This window comes from Tachypleus tridentatus, chromosome 10 (assembly GCF_004210375.1).
Source record: "Tachypleus tridentatus isolate NWPU-2018 chromosome 10, ASM421037v1, whole genome shotgun sequence".
NCBI classification, from domain to species: domain Eukaryota; kingdom Metazoa; phylum Arthropoda; class Merostomata; order Xiphosura; family Limulidae; genus Tachypleus; species Tachypleus tridentatus.
Genome location: NC_134834.1, coordinates 24,542,011 through 24,564,182, shown reverse-complemented (window position 1 = coordinate 24,564,182; position 22,172 = coordinate 24,542,011). Strand labels below are relative to the sequence as shown.

The following is a 22,172-nucleotide window of genomic DNA, read 5'->3' as shown; positions in this document are numbered from 1 at the left end:
CATAAAACACAATTTAGCACAAAATAAAACATATTCAGGTACCCATAAAATATTTTCGGTAGCGAAACATGTTAGTAGAGAATCAACTTTTACAATGTAAGTCAACATATGTGTTATGTGTGCTTAGACGCAAACACAGAGTCACAGTTTCAGTAACAATTCCTAACAATATTTAGTTTAACTATGACGTTGAGTTTACATGAAAATACGTGAAATGTGCTGTAACATGTAAAAAGACGATGTTCAGTCTTATCTCTTTCTGCGGGCGTCCATGAATGTATTTCATGTTAAATTTTTAAAATTCTTTCTAAATGTAGTACTTTTGTTTGTGAGGGTGAATATTCATGAAAATTCTTGAAGACGAGAATTCAGGACCTTATTCTATAAGTCATCTCGTCAAAATAATAATAATTACAAAGTACCAGTTTATAAAAACAAGCACATCTAAAGTTAGTGTTAGCACATACGACACAAGTGAACAAGGCAAAACGACCCCACACTTTATTTCAAACAAAATTCCTGCACAACATATCTATTTGAAGTTTTTAATTTAAAACGTTTAAGATGCTGAAAATATAAGAACAAACGAGGTAGGTTCTCTGAACCACTAATGTTAAAAAGAAATTCCAGATACAAAATATTACAGTTTTTCATTTGTTTTCTGAATATGTGTTTACTAATCGTAATAAAAAAACAATAACTTTGTATCAAAGTATAGAAGGTCTACAAAGTACTCAACTGGTTTTTAAGTGTTATCTAAAACTGAATATTGTATTTCTAAGCCTTTAGTTTGGCACTGAGAAGAGGAAACGTTGTAAAATTGGAATACGTGAGATCACAGTGCTTTTGTTTGGAATAGAGGTTTCCCCGCTGAAACAACGGTAAGTCTATGGACTTACAACGCTAAAATGCAGAGTGCTGTTAAAACCTACACTACGTATAAGTATATATTTCATTTTATTCTGAACAGTCTGTTTGTTTTAAGCCTGTGATTTATTTACCACGAGCACAGAAAACAGTTTTTGTCAGCGTTACGAGCATCCAGACGTGCAGCTGAGCAACTCTGGGCTGGGGCTTCTAAAGCACTATCACAGGTGTCAACTCAATATGCACAGAGATGACGTTCATTAAAATTTATGCACAATTATGCAAATACACAAACTGTCTCTGATAGACTCTTACAAAATTCGTTAAATTATTTCGCGAAAACTTTGCACAAAAACGACCTTCTGTGTGTTTGTTTTTTTATATTTCGCGCAAACCTACACGACGGCTAACTGCGCTAGACGTCTCTAATTTAGCAGTGCACGACTAGAGGGAAGGCAGCTAGTCATCACCACCTACTGCCAACTCTTGGGCTACTCTTTTACCAACGAATAGTGAGATTGACCGTCATATTATAACGCTCCCACGGCTGAAAGGGCGAGCATGTTCAGTATGACAGGGATTTAAACCCGCGACCCTTAGGTTACGAGTCGAGTGTTTTAACCACATGGCCATGCCAGGCCTCCTTCTGTGTGAATTAGACTACTACTACATATATGAAGATTGCCCTAAGTAACTCTCATTATTTAATACATATCTTAAGAATGAGAATTTATTAACGCCACCTAATGTTAAACTAAGAAAGTTGCGTTAACTTTAAACTGATTGGTGTAAAATTAATATATGTGAAAAATACACTAGGGACTGATCACCAAGTGCAGGGCTTTGCCTCGATAATATATTTATTCACACGAATATAAACATAAATACCTACATGTACATTGCCCTAAAATGGGTCAGGGTAAATGCGGGGTACTCTGCCCCTCATGTATCATTTAAACTCGTGTTCACCTAAACCAGTTATCAGAGGAGGAAGAGGTGATTAACACCTGACCCTCCAAGGTCTGTTAAGCCTAAACATTGGCAAATAATCGAAAAGAGCAATAACTTTGGCAGAGAAATGGCATTCTTGTCTGTAATAGTTTCATACTAAAGGAATAATTTTGACAACACGGAATTATAGTAGTGGATTCATTATCGTACACTGTGTTTTAGATTATATGATGTAGTCCAGGTGAGTCTATAAGAAATTATTGAATAAAGAAAGACAAATAGTGACGATCATGAACACTGATATATGACAGATATTTATATGTTTTTGATTTCTGACAAACTTTTTGGTACTGTGTATTTCTTTTAGGGCAGTGTTACTCGCCATCATCTGTCTTGTCATCATTGGTACAGTCTCTGAGATATTTCTCAAGACGTTCCAAGAAACGGACTTCTGCTTTAGAAAAAACAAGCAGGTTATGGTACCAAACATGAACGCATCCTCTGAAGTCCTCTGTGAAAGTAAACAATACTCAGGTAAGTGTAAAAAGTGTCTCTCATGTCTTATTATTAGTTTGCATGTAAACTGGTATTTAGCAGGGGGGCAAAAGAGTTGTAATAGAACACTTACTATGCAAGCCAATAACTTGAGAGAATATATACAATACTACCAAAACTATCGGGACATAACGCCTTGAAAAAAAGTGACTGTGTGTGGTGTGACTAGTCTTAATTTTAGTAGGGAGTGGATCCCATTACTAACGCTTGCTATTAAATATTATAACTTCTTTTTTTTTTTGGAAAAATAACAGTAAATAATATAATAAAAAAAATTCTCACTGCAGTGAGATTTGTTCTTTCTGTCTCTCAGGCAGCATTCCAAAACGTTTCAGAGCACTCCAGTTAAATATTATTTTGTTTTAAACTGTTGCTGAATGGACGAGTGTCCTAACAAAAATGTGGTCCTTCTCTACGTCATTCTGTCAAAACAGGCACGTGCAGAATATCATTCTATCAAGACAGGCACGTGCAAAATGACAGTGTTCCTCTTCGCTTCAACTTGTGGGCCGAGTGTGGTCTAATGGTTAACGTGCCGAATCGTGGAACCATGGTTCGTGTTCCATTACTACCAAAGAAAAATCGCTCTCTGCACTTATGGATCGTTGGTGCGTTATAAAAGTGACAGGTAAATCCATCTGTTCGATTAGAGTAGCCCGTGAGTTGGCAGTATTTGGTTTTAAATACCTGCTTTTCACTTCAATATCACTTCAAAAGCAGGGACAGCTACCCGAGGTGTTCCCCGAATAGCTATGCAGGAATTCGGTAGTTCGAACTCGCTGTCTGAGATAACGTCAGTCCTAAGAAATTTTCCATAGCAGTGCATGGGTGAGAAACGTACGTAACTGGAGTAGTGACGGGCGTAGGGTAGATATCCCAATATTTTTGGTAATTTTTGTTATATAATAATAATAATGTTTGTCTGTATCTAAACTCAACTGTCGAAGAAGAGGGACATGTAAGTACATCCCTATAGCGTCTTTAAACTAAGAAAACAGAAGCAGAAAGATCCCTCATGACTTTATAGAATGTCGAAAAAACAACAACTTTTACGACTTGCAAGCCCCCAGAATGGCGAGGTGAGGGGTAAAGGTTACATCTTGTAACCCTTGTAACCTAGCGAAGTGATTGGAATAATGTACACTCTGAAAGTCTCCAAAATTGTGTTCTCGAGGGTATAATGTTCAGTTTTTAAGCACGTAAAGTTAGTGAGAGAAGTGTTATAATTTACATGTAAGTCCAGTAAGTTAGTGTAGTAAGGAATATAATGTGCATGTTAAGTTAGTGTGGAAAGAAGCATGTTGTACATGTTTGTTAGTGTAAGTTTCAAGTATCTCCACATTCCGTCTTCCTAGGATCTGCAAGTAAGATCAGACTAGCACTGACAGCATTATCACTAAGGAGCAATACCCACAAACTTCTAAACACATCCAGATCACAGGAGTCCATTGAAGTCCTGCATGGAATTCGGGTTTTAACTATTATATGGATTATCACTGGACATTCCTGTTCTTTTGCTCTTCGCTGGTTGTTCTTCAGTAAGTAAATAAATTAAATTATATAAGACCTTGTGACACAGAATTGAATTTATTTGTGGTTACAGAATATATTCAGGAGGTTGGGTAGGTGGAGAAATAATGCGCTTTACCAATATACTAGGAGAATCGTTGCCAGAAAAGTCAAGATATAAATGTCATGATGACTTGCTCCTATAGTAAATTTAAAGTTGCTTAGAATCGTGAATTTATAGACTTAAATTAATTTTACTTACGTGTGAACGTCAAATATTAAAATTTCTTATTAGAGATTTATGCAATGCTATTTGAGTAAAATAAATATTTTTAACAAAATACGTTTATTATTTTCTAGTAACGAAACACTCTCATTGGTTTTTTATAATAGCGTCAGTCGTTAAGACCTTTGTGTTTTTTTTCTTTGTTGTTATCACTGTTAAGGAAGTTCTATAGGCATTGGAAGTGTATCTCAATCGCTTTGGATCCAGCCATTAGTAAATGGAACCTTGTCTGTGGATACATTTTTCTTTCTCAGGTAACAATGAACTTGAGTGACTTAGATTTGTAAAAATAAGATAAATAGTTCATGTTAAATTAATAAAAATAAGACAAATAATTCATGTTAGGTTTGTAAGAAAAGAGACAAATAGTTCATGTTAAATTCGTAAAAAATAAGACAAATAGTTCATGTTAGGTTTGTAAGAAATAAGACAAATAATTCATGTTAGATTAATAAAAATAAGACAAATAGTTCATGTTAAATTCGTAAAAAATAAGACAAATAGTTCATGTTAGGTTTGTAAAAAATAAGACAAATAATTCATGTTAGATTAATAAAAATAAGACAAATAGTTCATGTTAAATTCGTAAAAAATAAGAAAAATTGTTCATGTTAGGTTTGTAAGAAATAAGACTAATAGTTCATGTTAGGTGTGTACAAAAAACAGAATGGCTCATGTTATGTATGTAAAAAGTTAAGATAAAAATACTCCTTTCTTCTTTGTCAGAATATACTATATGTAGAAGTTTAAAAATTAGAAACCATTTTTTATTATTGCAAGTTGCTAGAGAAACGACACTACAGACTTCCCTTCACAGTACATACACACACGTATATATTTAAATGGCCTTTGTTTGTTCTTTTCAAGCTGCAAAACAAAAACGTCATAATGTCTACAACACAGATGTAAACTGCAATATTAAACGAAGGAAACGATCGAGAATTTGCAAAATATTTTACTTTTATTCAAACAATATTTATTTTTGTTATAGTAATAGAAGAAAATTTATTGTGTAAAATTAGCGAAGCTTTCTGTAAGGTTCAGAGCTGTTACAAGTTACCTTATTCAGTCTGAAGGTTATACATCCATTCGGTAGCCCAGCATGATCAGGTGGTTAGGGTAAATCCCATTCACAGCAAGCATGTTCGCGCTTTCAATCGTGGAGGCGTTATAATGTAACGTTCAATCTCACCATTTGTCGCTTTTTTTTTTTTAATTTCACACAAGCAGGTCTAACTGCACTAGCCGTCCCTAATTTAGCAGCGTAAAACTAGAGGGAAGGCAGATAGTCATTACTACTTACCGTCAATTCTTGGGCTACTTTTTTTACCAACGGATAGTGGGAATGACCATAACATTAGAAAGCCACCACGGCTGAAAGAACGAGCATGTTTGGTGTGACGGGGATTTGAACCCGCGATCCTCAGATTAAGAGTCGAGCGCTCAAACCATCTGGCCGTGCTGGGCTCGTTGGTAATAGAGGAGCCCAAGAGCTGGGTGGTGAAGACTAGCTGCCTTCCCTCTAGTCTTACACTGCTAAATTATGGACGGCTAGCACAGATAGTCCTCGTGTAGCTTTACGCGAAATTCACAAAAACAAAGCATCCATCCAGCCTTTCTCAAAATATATAGTAGCCTTTTAACATTTTTGCTATGGCGCCTTTTATATTATTAGTATTTTTACAGATTGCTTTATATCAAATGTAGTTTTATCAAATTCTGGTCTCTTTTATCTTTTTAGTTTTTCGACAGGTGGAGTGTTTTACTATGTGATTTTATTGATTGGTTATTGTGATATTAGTCTTCGTTTATTAGACATAAAGCGATTATACAGTTTTTAAATGTTTGTTTGTTTATGGTAAAGTTACTAAGCCTACCTGTCATTATCCCTAACTTTGAACTAGCGACCACAAGGAAGGTAAACAGCCGACAGCACTTCCCGCCCTTTGGCTACTTTATATCATTGAATATGGGAACGGTCATCAAATTACGAAACCTTCATGTTTCGATCTGGCGACTCGTAGATTGCGAGTCAAGCACTCTAACCACCAGGACTACTAATTAAGAATCTTAAAATAATTTCAAGGTACTCAAACCTTTAAACAAATGTCCCGAATACCCTTTTTCAGCGGTGATATTTCTACTTATATATCTTTTCACATATTTTATTGAAATAATATTTTATAGCATGTATATAAACTGGCGAAGTTATCGCCATCTTGTTAGGATTTCGTTGTAGTTTTAACGTATTCATTCTGTTTAAATGATGGGACTGTTTACATGAAAAGCAGATTAAACACGTGACCCGGCATGGCCAGGTGGGTTAAGGCGTTCGACTCGTAAGCTGAGGGTCGCGGGTTTGAATCCCCCTCGTACCAAACGTGCTCGCTCTTTCAGCCGTGGAGGCGTTATAATATGACGGTCAATTCCGCTATTCGTTGGTAAAAGAGTAGCCCAAGAGTTGGCGGTGGGTGGTGATGACTAGCTACCTTACCTTTAGTCTTACACTGCTAAATTAGGGCCCGAAATTCAAAACAAACATATTAAACTCACCAGATAAAAACAAGTTATATAAATTAGCAAGCTGAAATACCCGTCAACTGATGGGTAATGTTTAACATTTAATTACCAACAATGTAAGTTTAACAGTAATCATATATTCATAATTAATAATTTAAAAATAAACTTTATTTCAAAAGTTTAAAATCACAACAAAGGTTCTTCATACACAATATTTGTAGTTTGCTTTCCATCTACCAACAAATAAATATTTTTATGTAATCCCACCTTTGAACACTCTACATCTCAGCGACCATGAGGAAAATATGGTGGTTTGGGAAACAATCCAGCAACTTTTGACCTTGAATTTTTATTTAACATTGTCTAAAGCGTCACCTGTCAAGATTGTTTGAGATTGACTCAGTAGGCTGGGAATAATTAACCAAAAGGCTTTATTAAATAGAAATAGAGTTTAATTTTGCCACATGACTCATCTATATATAAAGAAAAAGTGTATATTTGTTTCCACCGTAACTCTTCCTACCAGATTGTACCAATCTGAATCAAAATTTGTAAGTAGTATAAACTGGTAGGCTGTGTAAATAGACAATCTAATTCAACCATCTTCGAGGCGTAATATGCAAATAACCTCAACATATAAGTGCTGGTATAACCTGGCAAAGATAATAGAATACAAACAGTTATATTAGAAACAAAAATATTCTTGGAATTAGTCATGGTTCCACGAAGTCCTATTTGCTTGATGGAAATGTGGTCAAAGTCAACAAAACACAGTAAGGTAATTAGCAAGTGGATGATAATACACTTTCAGTCAGATCAGAAAAACAATATTTCTGCATGGTCTAAGCACCTGAAACCAACAGAATGTGCCCTTTGCACCATTTTTTTTTTTTTTTTTTTGCAAAGCTACGCAAATGACTATCTGTGCCTTCCTTAATTTTGAGCTGATGGAGTTGAAGGATGGCAGTAAATCAACAGCACACACCATCATCTGTAAGGCTGCTTTTTCTGATCGAATAATGGGATTCAACCAACACTCTTTTACAACAACCTCATTCCTGAGGTGTGGAGTTCATTTTTGTAGCAATGAGTCACGAATCATGAAGTCTTGGATTCACAGTCGAGCACATTAATTACTACAACATACTTACCCATTTGGAAAGATAACAAAATATGTTAGTATTTCTGTTATGGTATGAGTTGCTATTTGGGCAGCCAGAACATCACATTTGGTGGTATGAAATGAATAGTTTTTAATACTTCATACATCACAGTTTCCGAGCGAGGCCTTCTATTCCATTGGCCAGCTTCCTGGACAATGCAGAGGTTTCGTGAAAGATAAAGACCCTGCTCATTCACCCTAAGTTACAATTGGTGTCTTGAAAATTATAACATTATATATTTTCCATGTCAACACCTATTGTCAGATTTGAACCACGTTAAGCGCAAGAGCTCCATCATTACGAATTATCTGAGAAAGTATTCCAAAAGTTAACTAATAAGGATACCGTTATCCAAGGTTTTGGCTTCTTTTTAAACTTTTATATTAACGAGTTTCTTCAAGCGAGGTTGTAGATTTTCTTGGTCATATTTGTAGTTCTATTTCTGCTCTTTTAACTTAACTTATGTTACACTACTTAAAAAAAGTAGAATTTGTAAATGTATTAAAATGTGATGTATTTTACAAAAGGTTATAATAGCATTAATTTTGCGCTATTTCTTCTACAAATTTCGCACTAAAATATTTTCTAAATAACTTGTAATCCTCGTTCAAACCTTTCATGACCCCCATTGGAATTTTGACCCACATTTTGTAAAATCCTACTAGATGTTTAATCAGGTCAAATCAACCACAGATCAGATCCAAGAATAGTGGACTGTGTGAATGAATGTCGTAGAAAGTCACAGTACCGTATTTTTTAAGTGATGTTCCACGGTTTAATGCAGACAAGGGTTATTATATTGACACTTTTTAATGCAGTGGTATAAACAATAGAAGAAATGCATTATTACTTATCTAGAAAACAAACAGAATTATCAGATATCTGACCGAGAGGATGTAAAATGCTAGGTGTTGTTCTGAAATTTATGGGATATTAGCACAGTATGTAAAGTGGAAGTAACTAGAAACTATTGGTATCACCAGTGCTGCTTCTGTCACACCACATCTGAGAGCAAAGAGTGGACATTTGAGGTCACTGTTTTATGTGAGACAACAAAAAAATGGTGACAGATTGTCTTGCCACCTCATAAGACCTTGTAAGATCATTGACTCTCTTGACCTTTGATACTTCGTGCGAGTTGCTACCTGATGAGACCCTGTCTGATCATTGACCCTCTCGACCCTAGATACTTCATGCAAGTTGCTACCCGATGAGACTGTGTCTTGTCATTGACTCTTTCGATCCTAAATTACGAGTGTGGGTTAAAACCATTTCTACTAAACCAATGTCAAACCATATGGTAGGAGATTACACTAGTGGTTAAATACCATGTTTAATACTTCAGAAAACCTGAAAATAATAACTAAAGGACTAGTTTGTGATCTCCTTCCATGAAATATGGTGAAATGTAGCCAGCATAGGTTGAGGAATTTAATGAATATGCACGTGATCTGTGACACTTGAACAAGCAACTACGAATACAGGGAGGGTTGCTGCACCATTGCTACCAACCTCTGATGTGTGATTCTAAACCTGTGTTGTACCTAATGCGCTACCTAGACATTGTGGTTAAAATTCTTAATATTCATTCAGTGGGAGATTACGTCAAAGGAGACGTCGTTGTCATAACTTATTGTTGGAATATATTATGTTATGTGATATTACTAGTTGGTAAGTAAAGCTTTGCTCCAAAATAATCTGTATTGGCAAACACAAGTTTTCTTTAGAAAGGGAACTCCATTTATTTGTTTGTTTTGAATTTTACGCAAATTTACACGAAGGCTATCTGCGTTAGCCGTCCCTAATTTAGCAGTGTAAGACTAGAGGGAAGGCAACTGGTCATCACAACCTACCGCCAACTCTTGGGCTACTCTTTTACCAATGAATAATGGAATTGACCGACACATTGTAACGCCCCCACGGCTGAAAGGGCGAACATGGTTGAGGTGAGTGGGATTCGAACCCGCGACCCTCAAATTACGAGTCGAGTGCCCTAACCACTTGGCCATGCTGGGTCTACTCCATCTGTATTGGCAAACACCACTTTCTTTAAAAGGGGTACTCCATCTAGAATGATAAGTCTAAGGCTAATGTAATTAGACTGATTTTAAAGGGTAAAGATCAAATAAAAAGGAAGAGGGGCCGGGTTTGACCAGTTGTTAACAGGAAGATTTACAATTTGCAAACTGTTATCATGGTTGCCTTACAAAAGTGACAGCAAAATACCACTAAGGTTAACCATGGGTGCCTTACAAAAGTGACAGCAAAATACCACTAAGGATAACCATGGGTGCCTTACAAAAGTGACAGCAAAATACCACTAAGGATAACCATGGGTGCCTTTCAAAACTGACAGCAAAATACCACTAAGGATAACCATAGGTGCCTTTCAAAAGTGACAGCAAAATACCACTAAGAATAACCATGGGTGCCTTACAAAAGTGACAGCAAAATACCACTAAGGATAACCATGGGTGCCTTTCAAAACTGACAGCAAAATACCACTAAGGATAACCATGGGTGCCTTTCAAAAGTGACAGCAAAATACCACTAAGAATAACCATGGGTGCCTTACAAAAGTGACAGCAAAATACCACTAAGGATAACCATGGATGCCTTACAAAAGTGACAGCAAAATACCACTAAGGATAACCATGGGTGCCTTACAAAAGTGATAGCAAAATACCAGTAAGGGTAACCATGGGTGCCTTACAAAAGTGACAGCAAAATGCCACTAAGTATAACCACAGAAATGGTACTAGATACTATTGAGTGGTTGCCTTTCCTGTAGCTTATCAGTTTAAAATTATGGATAGCTGTACGAAGATATCCCTCCTATAGCTCTGCGTAAAATTCTGAAAGCAAACAAAAATACCAAAGGAAATCATATGTACGCAGTGTTCACTTAAATACAGTTGTGTGTTTGGTATGCAACTATTTCCTTCAGTGTTCTACACAATAAAGCATGGTTTGTTTTTTTCCTTCAGTGGATTCCTCGTAACGTTTCTGACATTAAAGAAATTGAAAAAATCAGAAGGAAAACTTCACTTGGGTCTATTTTACTTTCATCGTTACTGGCGGTAAGTGGTGGTTTTAGTTTCATGTTAGTTTTCTCTTCATGAAACTCAGAGAACAAGAGTAAAAAAAAAACAAAACAAAACTCTGTTTAAAATCTATAAAAATGTATTTAAGATCACGAACTCCATTTTGTTTCTTTCGTGTTTACTTATTTGCTTAGATAAAACATTCACTTACGAGCTATAAAGACAACGAAAAATCACCATAACAGCAAATAAAGCGTGCTGCACGCTAGTGTTTTATTTAACTATAGAATTATCAATATAGACGAACATTGGATTTTTAAATCAAATATTCTTAAGCTATTTATGCATAAAATTATTTACTGGCCACTGACAACACGAGTCACCCCCTAAAAAATGTTTAAAAAATAGTTATACAATTAACTCATTCAATTATCGCTAGAGTTCCCTATGTAATTTATTTGCAAAATTAATAATTAAACTTAATTGTTTTATTAAGTTATTTACGCTGAGACAAAGACATAAATATTACTCATTAAGGACCTTACTGGTAACGAACTAAGTAAAATTCAGTTGGTAACTCTAGGGTTAACAACCTTTTATAAGCTACTTAATGTAAAAAAGGGTAGTTATTTATGAAAACGTATTTTTTACTATAAAATTAACAATTGAAACTACCCGCTAAACGTCTGAAGAGTAACAGAATGTCGTTATAGCAAGTTACTTCTTAATGGGTAGAACAGTGTTATTTATAGATCTCTTTAACACTTTTCATTATACACCCATTAAACTATTTTTGTAGTCTACAATATTATTCAGTTACAATAATTGGTATACTCTTCATAACTGATCTGCTCATCGGTAAGTCTATAGGTTTATGACGCTAAAATTCGGGTTTGGATACTCGAAGTGGGCAGAATGCAGTACTTGTTGTGTAGTTTGTGTAGCTAACTCAATTGACCTTGGTTAATGGGTATGCAACTAAAAAAAAAAAAAAAGTTCTTTACAAATAGGTTTGTGTGTTTTCTTATAGTAAAGTCACATCCGGCTATCTGCTGAGCCCACCGAGAGGAATCGAACCCTTGATTTTAGCGTTGTAAGTCCGTGGACTTATCGCTATCCCAGCGGGGGACTTTTACAAATATTCTTTCTACTGCAGGTCAGTTGTGTTAATGGAACTTACTTTGTTTTACTATATTTAATCTCAAATTATGTGAAACATCAAGAAGTAACATTTTCTTTTCAGATATTTGGCTTCCAACAATTCATCGAACCATTCCCTTTCATACATCATTATTACACTTCAATACTGTGCGAAATTATTATTATAACATTTTATATATTTATCAGTATGACGCCGTTGATGATGGTTATCATTGCTTTTTCTGCGGGGATTCTACGTTACGTATTCGAAGGACCTGCTTGGCTTGATACAGTTGTCATGTATGATGCTTGGTGCAGGAAAAATTGGTGGTTGAACGCCCTCTACCTGCAGAATTTTATTGACACTAGCAACATGGTAAGATGCAATTTTGTCATATAAGCGTTGCTAAAAGAAAATTATTCAATGACGCTCTGACTTGCGGTGAGAAGGAATTTAAGATATATCGTTTTACACCTCGAAGTCAGCTTTAACTAAAATATCTATTTCGTAAATATATTCCGACATTTTAATTTTTAAGCACATTTAATACGTATTTAAATAAGTGTTTCTGAAATGTAGTACATTTGTCTTGTGTTTAAAAAAATGCAGGAATTTATAATGAAGTCCGTTTTAAAACTGTAGTACTTACTATATCACAATTACCATACTGTAGTATCTTCTTGAGCTAAAATTCCAATGTTGTCCTCGTATCTTTCCAGTGTTTGAGCCATTCTTGGTACTCAGCTGTGGACTTCCAGTTTTACCTTGTATCGCCAATAATTATTTATCCATTTTACAGGTACGTGTGCCTGTTAATACTTTATCCATTGCACCTGTACGCTAATTTACTTTGCATGTTTAGCATCAAACTTTTGTGAAGAATTAATTATAGATCGCAAAACAACAGTGCGTTGCAGATTAAACTACAAATATTATTATCTTGTTGTTCTTTTATGCAGTGATATCATACTATGTCACGTATTCAAAGAACCTTCTTGGTTTAATAATAAATAGACTAAACAAGCTGTTATTATATCACTGCTTTAAAATAATAAAACATATCTTTACATGTTCAGATTGTATTCTTATAGGGTAGAAATAATAATAAAAAACCACTTTGTATATCGTTACATTAGAAATCCGAGTATTGAATTTTGGTTGGTTTACACCAAGGTTAATTTTAACGTTCGATGTTTTATCGATAGGGGTATACGATGGGGACTTCCGATTTTAGTCGGATTCTTTGTGTTGACCTCGGTGGTAACTGGTCTCATCACAGGATCTCAACACTTACCCCCTGTTCCTTTACTTACCAAAGCCATGTAAGTTGAAAGTATTTTGCATATTAGAAGCCAAATTTGAGATGCTAATAAATTTTGTTAACCTGTTTATCAGAACTAGTACTTCTATATAAATTTTCTTACTTTCTCTTGTTAATAATACAATTATGTTGATGATGTTAGAAAATCATGTAGGTTCAAGAAGTCGTAATGGAAATAATAAGACTTCTATAATAAACTGTCCCCGAAGAAAAAAAAAAGTCCACTTTTTGAAAGCACTCGGATTATAAAAGTTTTATTGATTACGTTTTCCGTAATACATAATAGGTAAAAAAAAAGCGATTTTTATCTGAAAAGTTTTTATTTGAATGTATGCACAAAGTTAGTGTCCAATTTTAATTTGTAACAAAATCCGACATGCATGGTTTATATTAAAATGGCAAGAGCTCCGAGAGGCTTATGAATATTCAGACATCCTAGTATGTAATTAAATGTAGCATACCTTGTTGTTTTAAGTGTTTACTTTTAAAACAGTCAAAATATCAACTTTTTGGCATTCATCTTTGTGACGTAAGACTGGCTAATAAAAACTGAAACTTGTTTCGAGTACTGATATTTATTAACATTATAGATAACTTAGTTACTTTTAATCAGCCATAATATAAATATGGACTTTTTCACCAACCATTTCTCATAAATATGTAGTTTCTAAACATCTAATAATTTCTCTTTTTATTAGCCCTGAAACTGTGATGAACACCTACTCTTCAATGGTTTACATAAAACCATATTGCAGAATGGGTCCTTTCCTAGTAGGGGTGACACTAGGTTACATATTATACAGTAATGGAAGAAAAGTGGTCTTGAAAAAGGTAGACATCTTTTCTGCTATCAACTTGAAATGAAACATATTTTAACGGTTTCTAATTCAAAAGAAGTTAAAATATGAATTGAAAGACGGACTTCCGTCACCGAAGATGACATAATTTGTTACTAGCTTAATACTTTTAAGCTCCCTAGTAGCGTCTCTGTGGACTCACACAATGGACTATCGGTGCTCGGTCCACCACGGGTATTGAAACTCGGTTTTAGCAGTGTGATTTTGTGCTTAATTCCAAGTAATTAATCCATAATACTTTGAGCCACTGTATGTCGGCTCATAGAACGGCTGTGAGTTGCGGTTTATTTCTTCAAGTACGAACTTTTATCTTACAACTCCGCCATCTCTCGAACGAATTGAGATCTAATTACAGTTTTAGACTCAGTAGGCCAAACCCTTTCGATTGATGCAATCGATCACGCCCAGTCTCTTATAGATTCATTTACTCTAATCCTGTCTAGAATAATTTCAAGTTGAGGGTAGTTTCGTAGAGATCCTGATGAGTAATAACATCGAATCGGGTTTTGAGGCGCCCCACGTTTAGTATTTACTATAACCCAAAAATATAGCTAATAGAAAGGAAAAAAGTATCATAAACCAATTTACTATAATTCAGCCCAAAAAAAATTTCAAGTGTCGCAGCTATTGAGGATTTCCTATCAGAAGCTTATTTAAATGGCTATGTAACAATATTTTAGCTTTTACATTGAAACATATGGGTTTGAACATGTGTATTTAAATATTTTAGGTAAAAGTATTTTCTCCTAATTCTTCGTCACTCAAAATACATTTCCGATGCTTCACAACTTAAGAGGCTTACATAAAATAAACGTAAATAACGAGATATCTATCACTCAAAAGTTTAAAACCAAATACTTTAACAACTTTTACAGAATGTGTTCTACATGTTAATCCTGTAATTCGAAACACATTTAGATTAAGAAAAGATTAACTCGACCTTCTCCTGTTTGGACAGCATCATGAGTCACGTGACTGAAATTTAATAAAGCCACAACTAACCTACAGTTCCAGAATTTTCGGACACCCTGTGTACATGTACTTATAAACCAACACTAATGTCACAATGTAAACCAATAGTGGTTTCTTTATATTGGTTAATACCTACTTGGAAACAAAACAACGCAAGCTCCCTAGCACAAGTCAACATACTGTTGTAGTATAAGCCAGTAACGATTGGACAGTGTAAACAAACAATAGTTACTTAGAATGATTTTAAAGTTTCGAGTGTAAAAATATAAACATATAGAACAACAAGTAGTACCGTATAAAGATCTTTAAAAGAAAAGTTTTTGCCATAAACATTCTAGTAGTTGCAAAGTAAGCTTAAAGAATTAAACACAATATTGTCACATCACGCTGTCCTTTCTTCTTCCGACGTCAAACAATAACAGTGAATGTTTTAACTTTACATGCACCGTTTGGGTCCACCTGTCTATCTTTCGTTTTACAGAGGTACGTAACACTCGGATGGTTCCTAGCATTTGTGTGTAGCGTCTTGGCTCTTTACGGGATGTGGCCAGCTTACGAAGGAAATCTTCCAAATGATTTGGCTTCTGCTATGTACAGCGCTTTAGCACGAACAGCTTGGGCAATCGGGCTTGCGTGGCTGACGTTTGCCTGTACAGTTGGTTATGGAGGTATGGAAGTAACTTTATGGGTTTGTCTTTTTTTACAAGTATTCTGTATGTAATGAAGATAACCTAATAATATATGGACATTCAAATTTAGACTAATAACGAGTCACGTGCTTTTGAGTGATCGTGGATAATTGGATGCGAGGGTTATTTTTGGTTTAAACTAAATAAATTAGACCGAAACATAAGATTTTAAACAATATTCTACGAGTACACAGTTGTAGTTAACATTTAAAAATCTACGATTATTTGCTTTTGTAACATTTATTATTACTGGAAACAAACGACCCCATAAGACCAAAATGTTTTTAATTAATTAGATACCGAACACTTCGCTTTACAGCTGCTGCTTTTGAAGCTATATATTAACTGTCAGTTTTAGTGAACACTCCTGAAGAAACTCTGAAGCGAAACGTCGAGTGTCTAACTAAATAAAAGCATTTTGGTTTTACAAAGCCATTTATTTCTCGTAATAATATCTCTTCTACACACTAATTAATCATTGACTATACATCAGTTTCTATTTCTGTGACTCAGGTTTTATCACATCTTTGTTGTCATGGAGAGGATTCATTCCTTTCAGTCGCCTGACGTATTCTGCGTATCTGATCCATCCAGTTCTCATGGCAGCTCTTTACGGGGACAAGAATTAACAGTTGATGCAACTTTCGGCTTTATGGTAAATCAGTTAACCATAATTTTCGAAAACATATTCATAAATTAGCTTGTCTGCTTCACAGTATATATCATTTGGTCTCTTTCATGAATCTCACAAAAAGTCCTACTGGACCAGCAAGTTTATAATATTATTTACAAGATAATTCACGCTATCCAGTGAATATACTGGTGCTTTATATAAACTGTCAGTCTTGGTTTGTGATGACCAAATGTCCGAACGAGAAAAAATTCAAATATAAGAATATTATTTAATAACGACGATTTACATATTCTTGCCAAAAACATCGATGTATTTTAATATTCTTTACGACATTAATATTTTTCCCCCAAAATAAAATAGTGGGAAGTGCTTTCAGATTCATGGGAAGGAATCAGTTTCTTCGTTTTATTTTTTCTAATTATTGTACAAGTTAATTTTCATGTTTTTACACTTCTGACACCAGATTACTCTGTGCTATCAAAGTCATGTGACTATGGGTAATAATATTATAAAGCCAATAATTGTTTATTTTGGTCAAGTAGTACGTACGTCACACAAGCGACAGTAACTTAAAAAAAAATATGTGAAACGTGTTATTTTGGTTCGTAAGTGTAACGGTCGCGTTTTAAGCACTAACCCCAGGAAAAACTGTCCCGTAGTTTCTTTAATAGCCAATTGTCGATTAACTACAATGACGGATGTGAAATATTGTGAAATTAATAATAATTTTAGATAAACTTTCTAACAAATGGTATTAATTACCCTTCCTTATACTATGCTCGTGAATAATTCAGTTGAATAATTTTGCCCCGTAGTTTTATTTTTGATATTCACGTTTAAATGTTAAAATGTAATTGAAAAAACACGTATTAACTGTTTGCTTACTTCACTTACTTGCAGATGTACCTCATCTTCGGAAACCTAGTCTTCACTTTTATGTTAGCTTTTATTGTATCTCTCTTCTTCGAGTTTCCATTTGCTGGATTGGAAAATGTCATATTGAAGAAAGAAAACTGAAAACCACCGAAACTATGAGTTTCGAATGTCAATAGATCAGAAAAATGGTGCAGTTTTAAAGAAGTCAAAACCGACAAAACTGTGATGGGAACATACTGATACGTTAGTGTTTGTCGTGTTTATTTTTCTTTTTTGTAACTTAGGAACTATTTAAGTACTTTTTTTGTTACGTATATATACACACATATATCAGTTTAACGTATTGCAACCAGTGTTAAAAATGAGTGTATTTTTTGTATTAGAAGACTAGACGGTTGAACTCGCAATACTTTGATTTTTCATAAGGAAAAATGTTCATGGCGTTTTACCAGCCTGCACAACTTGAACTGTAAAGTGGTTTCAATAGCCAGTACATTAAAAAAAAAAAAAGTTATGTCAAGCCTACGTGGACCAAAAACCAATTCTCCAAATTATAGCGTGATATACAAACCTTTATACCTCTGAACATTTTGTTAGATTTCTAGAGTGCAAAGTATATTTTTCGGTTTTATAATGCAGAATAAGTATTATTTTAACATGAGAAGCACACAGCGAGTTCCTTTAGTATAAAAAATACCTGTCGACAAGTTGGTTTCTTAAACACAAAAATACATTTGTTTGTTGTTAAGCACAATAGGCTATCTGCGCTGTACCCACTACGGGTATCAAAACTTGGTTTCTAGCGTTATAAGACCATATACTTATGGACGTGCCACTGGAGGGTACCATAAAACAAAGAAAAATGTACAGTTGAAGATAAAGGTATAAATACTATGTTGAAAATCCCATTTTGAGAGAAGGTTAGCATAACTATCCATTGAAGTTCAATTCTAGTTTATAGATCATAAATTACAAGATTCTCGAGTCCACTCATTAAAAACAAATAATATATCAAACTAGTATGTTAGAAAAGCGAATTGTCTGTTTAAAATGCACTAACTCTAGAATGTCTGGCCATTACCACCTAAAATTAAACTTAACGGGTATTTCTATTAACCTTCTTGGAGTTTAACGTATCTCACTTTATTAACCATTATATGTACTAAATGTTAAATTACCCTAATTAATTTCAATATTAATTAGTTAAAAGAGACAAACATGTACAATACTATAAATTGCGCAAATATTAAAAACAATTATTACTACGATGACAAAGCTGACTTTACCATCGTTTGATTCAAAACAACTGAAATTGCCACCCTGTTACTGCAATATTTGCTGTAACAGTTAGCAGCGACCTCTTATAAAATTTGGATAGTAAAATTAAATATCATATTTTGTTTCAAATTAACAAAGCTAACATTGTTTAATTTGAACGAGACTTTAAAAAAAAATTATGCACTACTACAAATTTATTTAAACTTGTGTGAAATATTTATTTTTTTAATGAAAGATAAACTTTTCTATTTCTGTAATAATGTTTTTACATTAGGTCTTAGGTTAAGCTGCTATATTTGTACCATAACAGTTTGCGCGAACTTCTTTGATGGTTTTGTTTTTAACAATTAACACTCCTGAAAGCTTAACATGTTAACAAACTCTTATGCAATTTATTTAGTCTACGCCATAAACATTTAAAATATTTGACTAACCACCACTTTCATAGTTGTGTAAAACAGCCAAGTGTATTAACGGGCATTATTGTAAACTTCCATTGAATTTTATGGAAGAAATAAAAGTTTGCAGTTCAACTAATGACAGGAATTCAAACTGCTTTGAATTTAACTAGAAGCCAACACTAGAATCGCTCTTTAGAACCATTATATTCTTTACAAATAATAAATAACCTATTACAGTATGTATTCATTTTAAAACACAACAAAATAGTATTTACTGTATATAGTTGAAATATTACGACTAGTTTATACTGTTGAGAACTCGTTCATCTTTTGACCGAATTTCTAACATCAATAGCAGCATTACTAAGATGAACCCTAAACTTAAAGCCAATATATGAATTAATCTTACAAAATTCAGAAGAGTAAAATGTTCTAATTTAACTTCTTTTTTCCCCCATCTTTAATGAGTTGTAGTTTACTGGCGTGTTATTAACAATACATGCAAAAAAATCAATCCATATACTCTTTCGTGATCAAAGCAGTTCATTGATAAGCTGGCTGACAATCTTATAATTTAGTGAAGCTATCATCTTTTGACGCAATTATGTTTATTTTTCGGTAATCCAATGAATGACTAATGTAGATTTTTTTTCATTCTTTTAGGCTGAACAGGTTTAATTAAGACTTACTGCGACATTGTGCATTTTCTGTTATTGTGTTTAAAGTATGGTCAATATTTCCTTGGAAATAAGCGCGGTTCTCTTGATTTTTCATACCACTAAGTCGTAATTAATTAGGCAATGAAATTACGCCAAATTAACAAGACTAGAAATAACAGAAAGCAGTTATGTTTACAAGAATTTTCGAATCTTGCTTCTGATACGTAAATACACACACACACACAAAGATTTCAACGTATCAGAATGCAACACATTTCTCTTATCCACTGGTCTGAATTTGAAAAAAAAGAATAGAGGAAAGCCAGCTAGTCATTACTACCCACCGTCAACTTTTTAAACCAACGAATAGTGAGATTGAGCGACACATTATAACGTCCTCCACGGCTTAATGGGCATGTTAAATGGGACAAGGACTCGAACTTCCAGTTTGCGAATCGAGTGTCCTAATAACCTGGCCATGAACACCATAAATATGCTTCTACAACGCATAGCAATCCTAAAATTTTGTGATCATTAAGACATACTACTCAACTTATATTTAAAAAATAATCGAATATGAAAACTTACTAGCCATTTAATTCGTAAATGAAATTATAGTTACAAAAACGTAAAATGGTAATATCTTGTACTTAGTACTAATACATCTACTTGAATTATTAAATTTCAACATAATCCAAATATTTTTTCATATTACGGTGCCATAGTTAAGTAATATTACATATCAGTTTTATGATGAGTTTTTAAAACATCAGTGATATTTGTCTCGATATGTATAAGATTTACTTAAAAGTAATTATTAAAACTACAGTGAGTGTGAATTTTCTCATATTTGAAAATAAACAAAACAATATTGCAGACTTTTTTTCTATCGTATTATATACATACGTCTAAAGTTTTAATGTTTTTCTAATAGAATGAGTTATCTTTCTTGTAAATTAACATATTATCAGTGTTTAAAAAGTCTGTTCCGTTTTCTATTCTTGAAAAATTGTAATCGAAAACGTACGTCAGCTATATAAATAAACGTGTTTAAGCTGTCTTTAAGCGTCTCCACATTTCTTGACCAGTCAGCATCAAGCGTTATGAAGTGATATAAGAATGGTATGCAGAAAGTCATGAGGTAGGGGGCGCTCGGAGTCTTTTCACAAAATTTTATATTAACAGAATTCTTGGAAATATTTTTTCCTTTTCAGTTTTGGTAATTATATATTTTTACTGCACTTTCAATGTTTATTATGCTGGAAAAGAAAAGGCACATTTTACTATCCTTTGTTACAAACGACTTTTTATATCGTCCGTCTAACGGACAGGTACTCCAGCTAGTAATAAATAAATATACTGAGTTTTGAGAGAGTCTTGTATTGTTGGAATCAATTACTTTAAAATTTACTAACCAAGTTGAAATGATTAAGTATGAATTGAGTATTTGGTTAAACTTGTCTGCTGTAGATTATCTGACCGAGTTGAAATAACAAAACTTCTAAGATGAGTTAATAATATATTTAATATTCTTTTTCACGTGTAAGAAGAAACATACTGATAAGTTTAGCAAGGTACAACATTCGAGAAGTTCCTTTAACACACCTTGTTCAATGACAAAAGCAACTGTCCTTACTATCCATTTTGAATCATGTGGGCCTCTGGAAACTGAGTATCAACAAGATGTCCAATTACCTCTTTCCCTGAGTAAAAAATTCTGACATAGGTAATTTAGTGGTGGCCTAACAATTTTGTTATATTTACTTAGCTAGGTAGAAGTCAGGCAATCACATACGACACTGGACCCGTGAGCTGTTAAGTTTCATATTGACTTAATAAACTTCAAGCATTCTCATCAACCCAAGAAACACAACGACCAGAGCTGAGTCTCACCACGCCCTTACAACATATTGTTACAAACAATTGTATAGGACTTAACTACAACTATGAACGGTAATACGATTCGTTAATTTTTTTTACATAATTTTGCAAAATAAACTGTTATAAAAGATGCATTGATATACAATTTATAAATAGATACTAATGCCATACAAATAACTGCTATTACATACTAACAATGAAAAATAAAAAAAACTTAAAAAGATAACTTGTAATGTTTAATGTTATAATAAGAAAATTCTATGACATTGAACCACTTTCATAAGCTTTAAATCATATCATGTGTAAATCGATCTAGATTTGTTGTGATAAAAAGATGCACTTGCAACCACCCTAATTACATACAAACTACAACCAAGATGTAAACAGTATCCCCAGATCACTGTTGTATGTTATTCTAAACATCAGTCATGATCAACAATACAAAAAACATGGAGTATGAGGATACAATGAACACAACAGTTCTACACCAAATATTATTGTGTAGCATTCCTGACAACAACTCAGATGTACAACTACACAACACCTACAGAATGATGCTTTATGTCAC

At 33.9% G+C, this 22,172-nt stretch overlaps 1 protein-coding gene across 2 annotated transcripts in view; it reads left to right on the top strand.

Moving 5' to 3' along the window:
• The window catches only part of LOC143228895 (nose resistant to fluoxetine protein 6-like), a 61,446-nt gene extending 41,153 nt beyond the window's left edge, over positions 1 to 20,293 (top strand). For both annotated transcript variants that reach the window (XM_076460328.1, XM_076460329.1), the window contains exons 5-15: positions 2,186 to 2,352; positions 3,729 to 3,911; positions 4,329 to 4,422; positions 10,839 to 10,931; positions 12,243 to 12,411; positions 12,756 to 12,835; positions 13,242 to 13,358; positions 14,056 to 14,188; positions 15,668 to 15,854; positions 16,389 to 16,530; positions 17,410 to 20,293. In XM_076460328.1, the coding sequence (XP_076316443.1) occupies positions 2,186 to 2,352; positions 3,729 to 3,911; positions 4,329 to 4,422; positions 10,839 to 10,931; positions 12,243 to 12,411; positions 12,756 to 12,835; positions 13,242 to 13,358; positions 14,056 to 14,188; positions 15,668 to 15,854; positions 16,389 to 16,504 (1,339 nt within the window). In that variant the 3' untranslated portion in view covers positions 16,505 to 16,530; positions 17,410 to 20,293. The remainder of the gene's footprint in view (positions 1 to 2,185; positions 2,353 to 3,728; positions 3,912 to 4,328; positions 4,423 to 10,838; positions 10,932 to 12,242; positions 12,412 to 12,755; positions 12,836 to 13,241; positions 13,359 to 14,055; positions 14,189 to 15,667; positions 15,855 to 16,388; positions 16,531 to 17,409) is intronic.
• Positions 20,294 to 22,172: the final 1,879 nt, after the last annotated feature.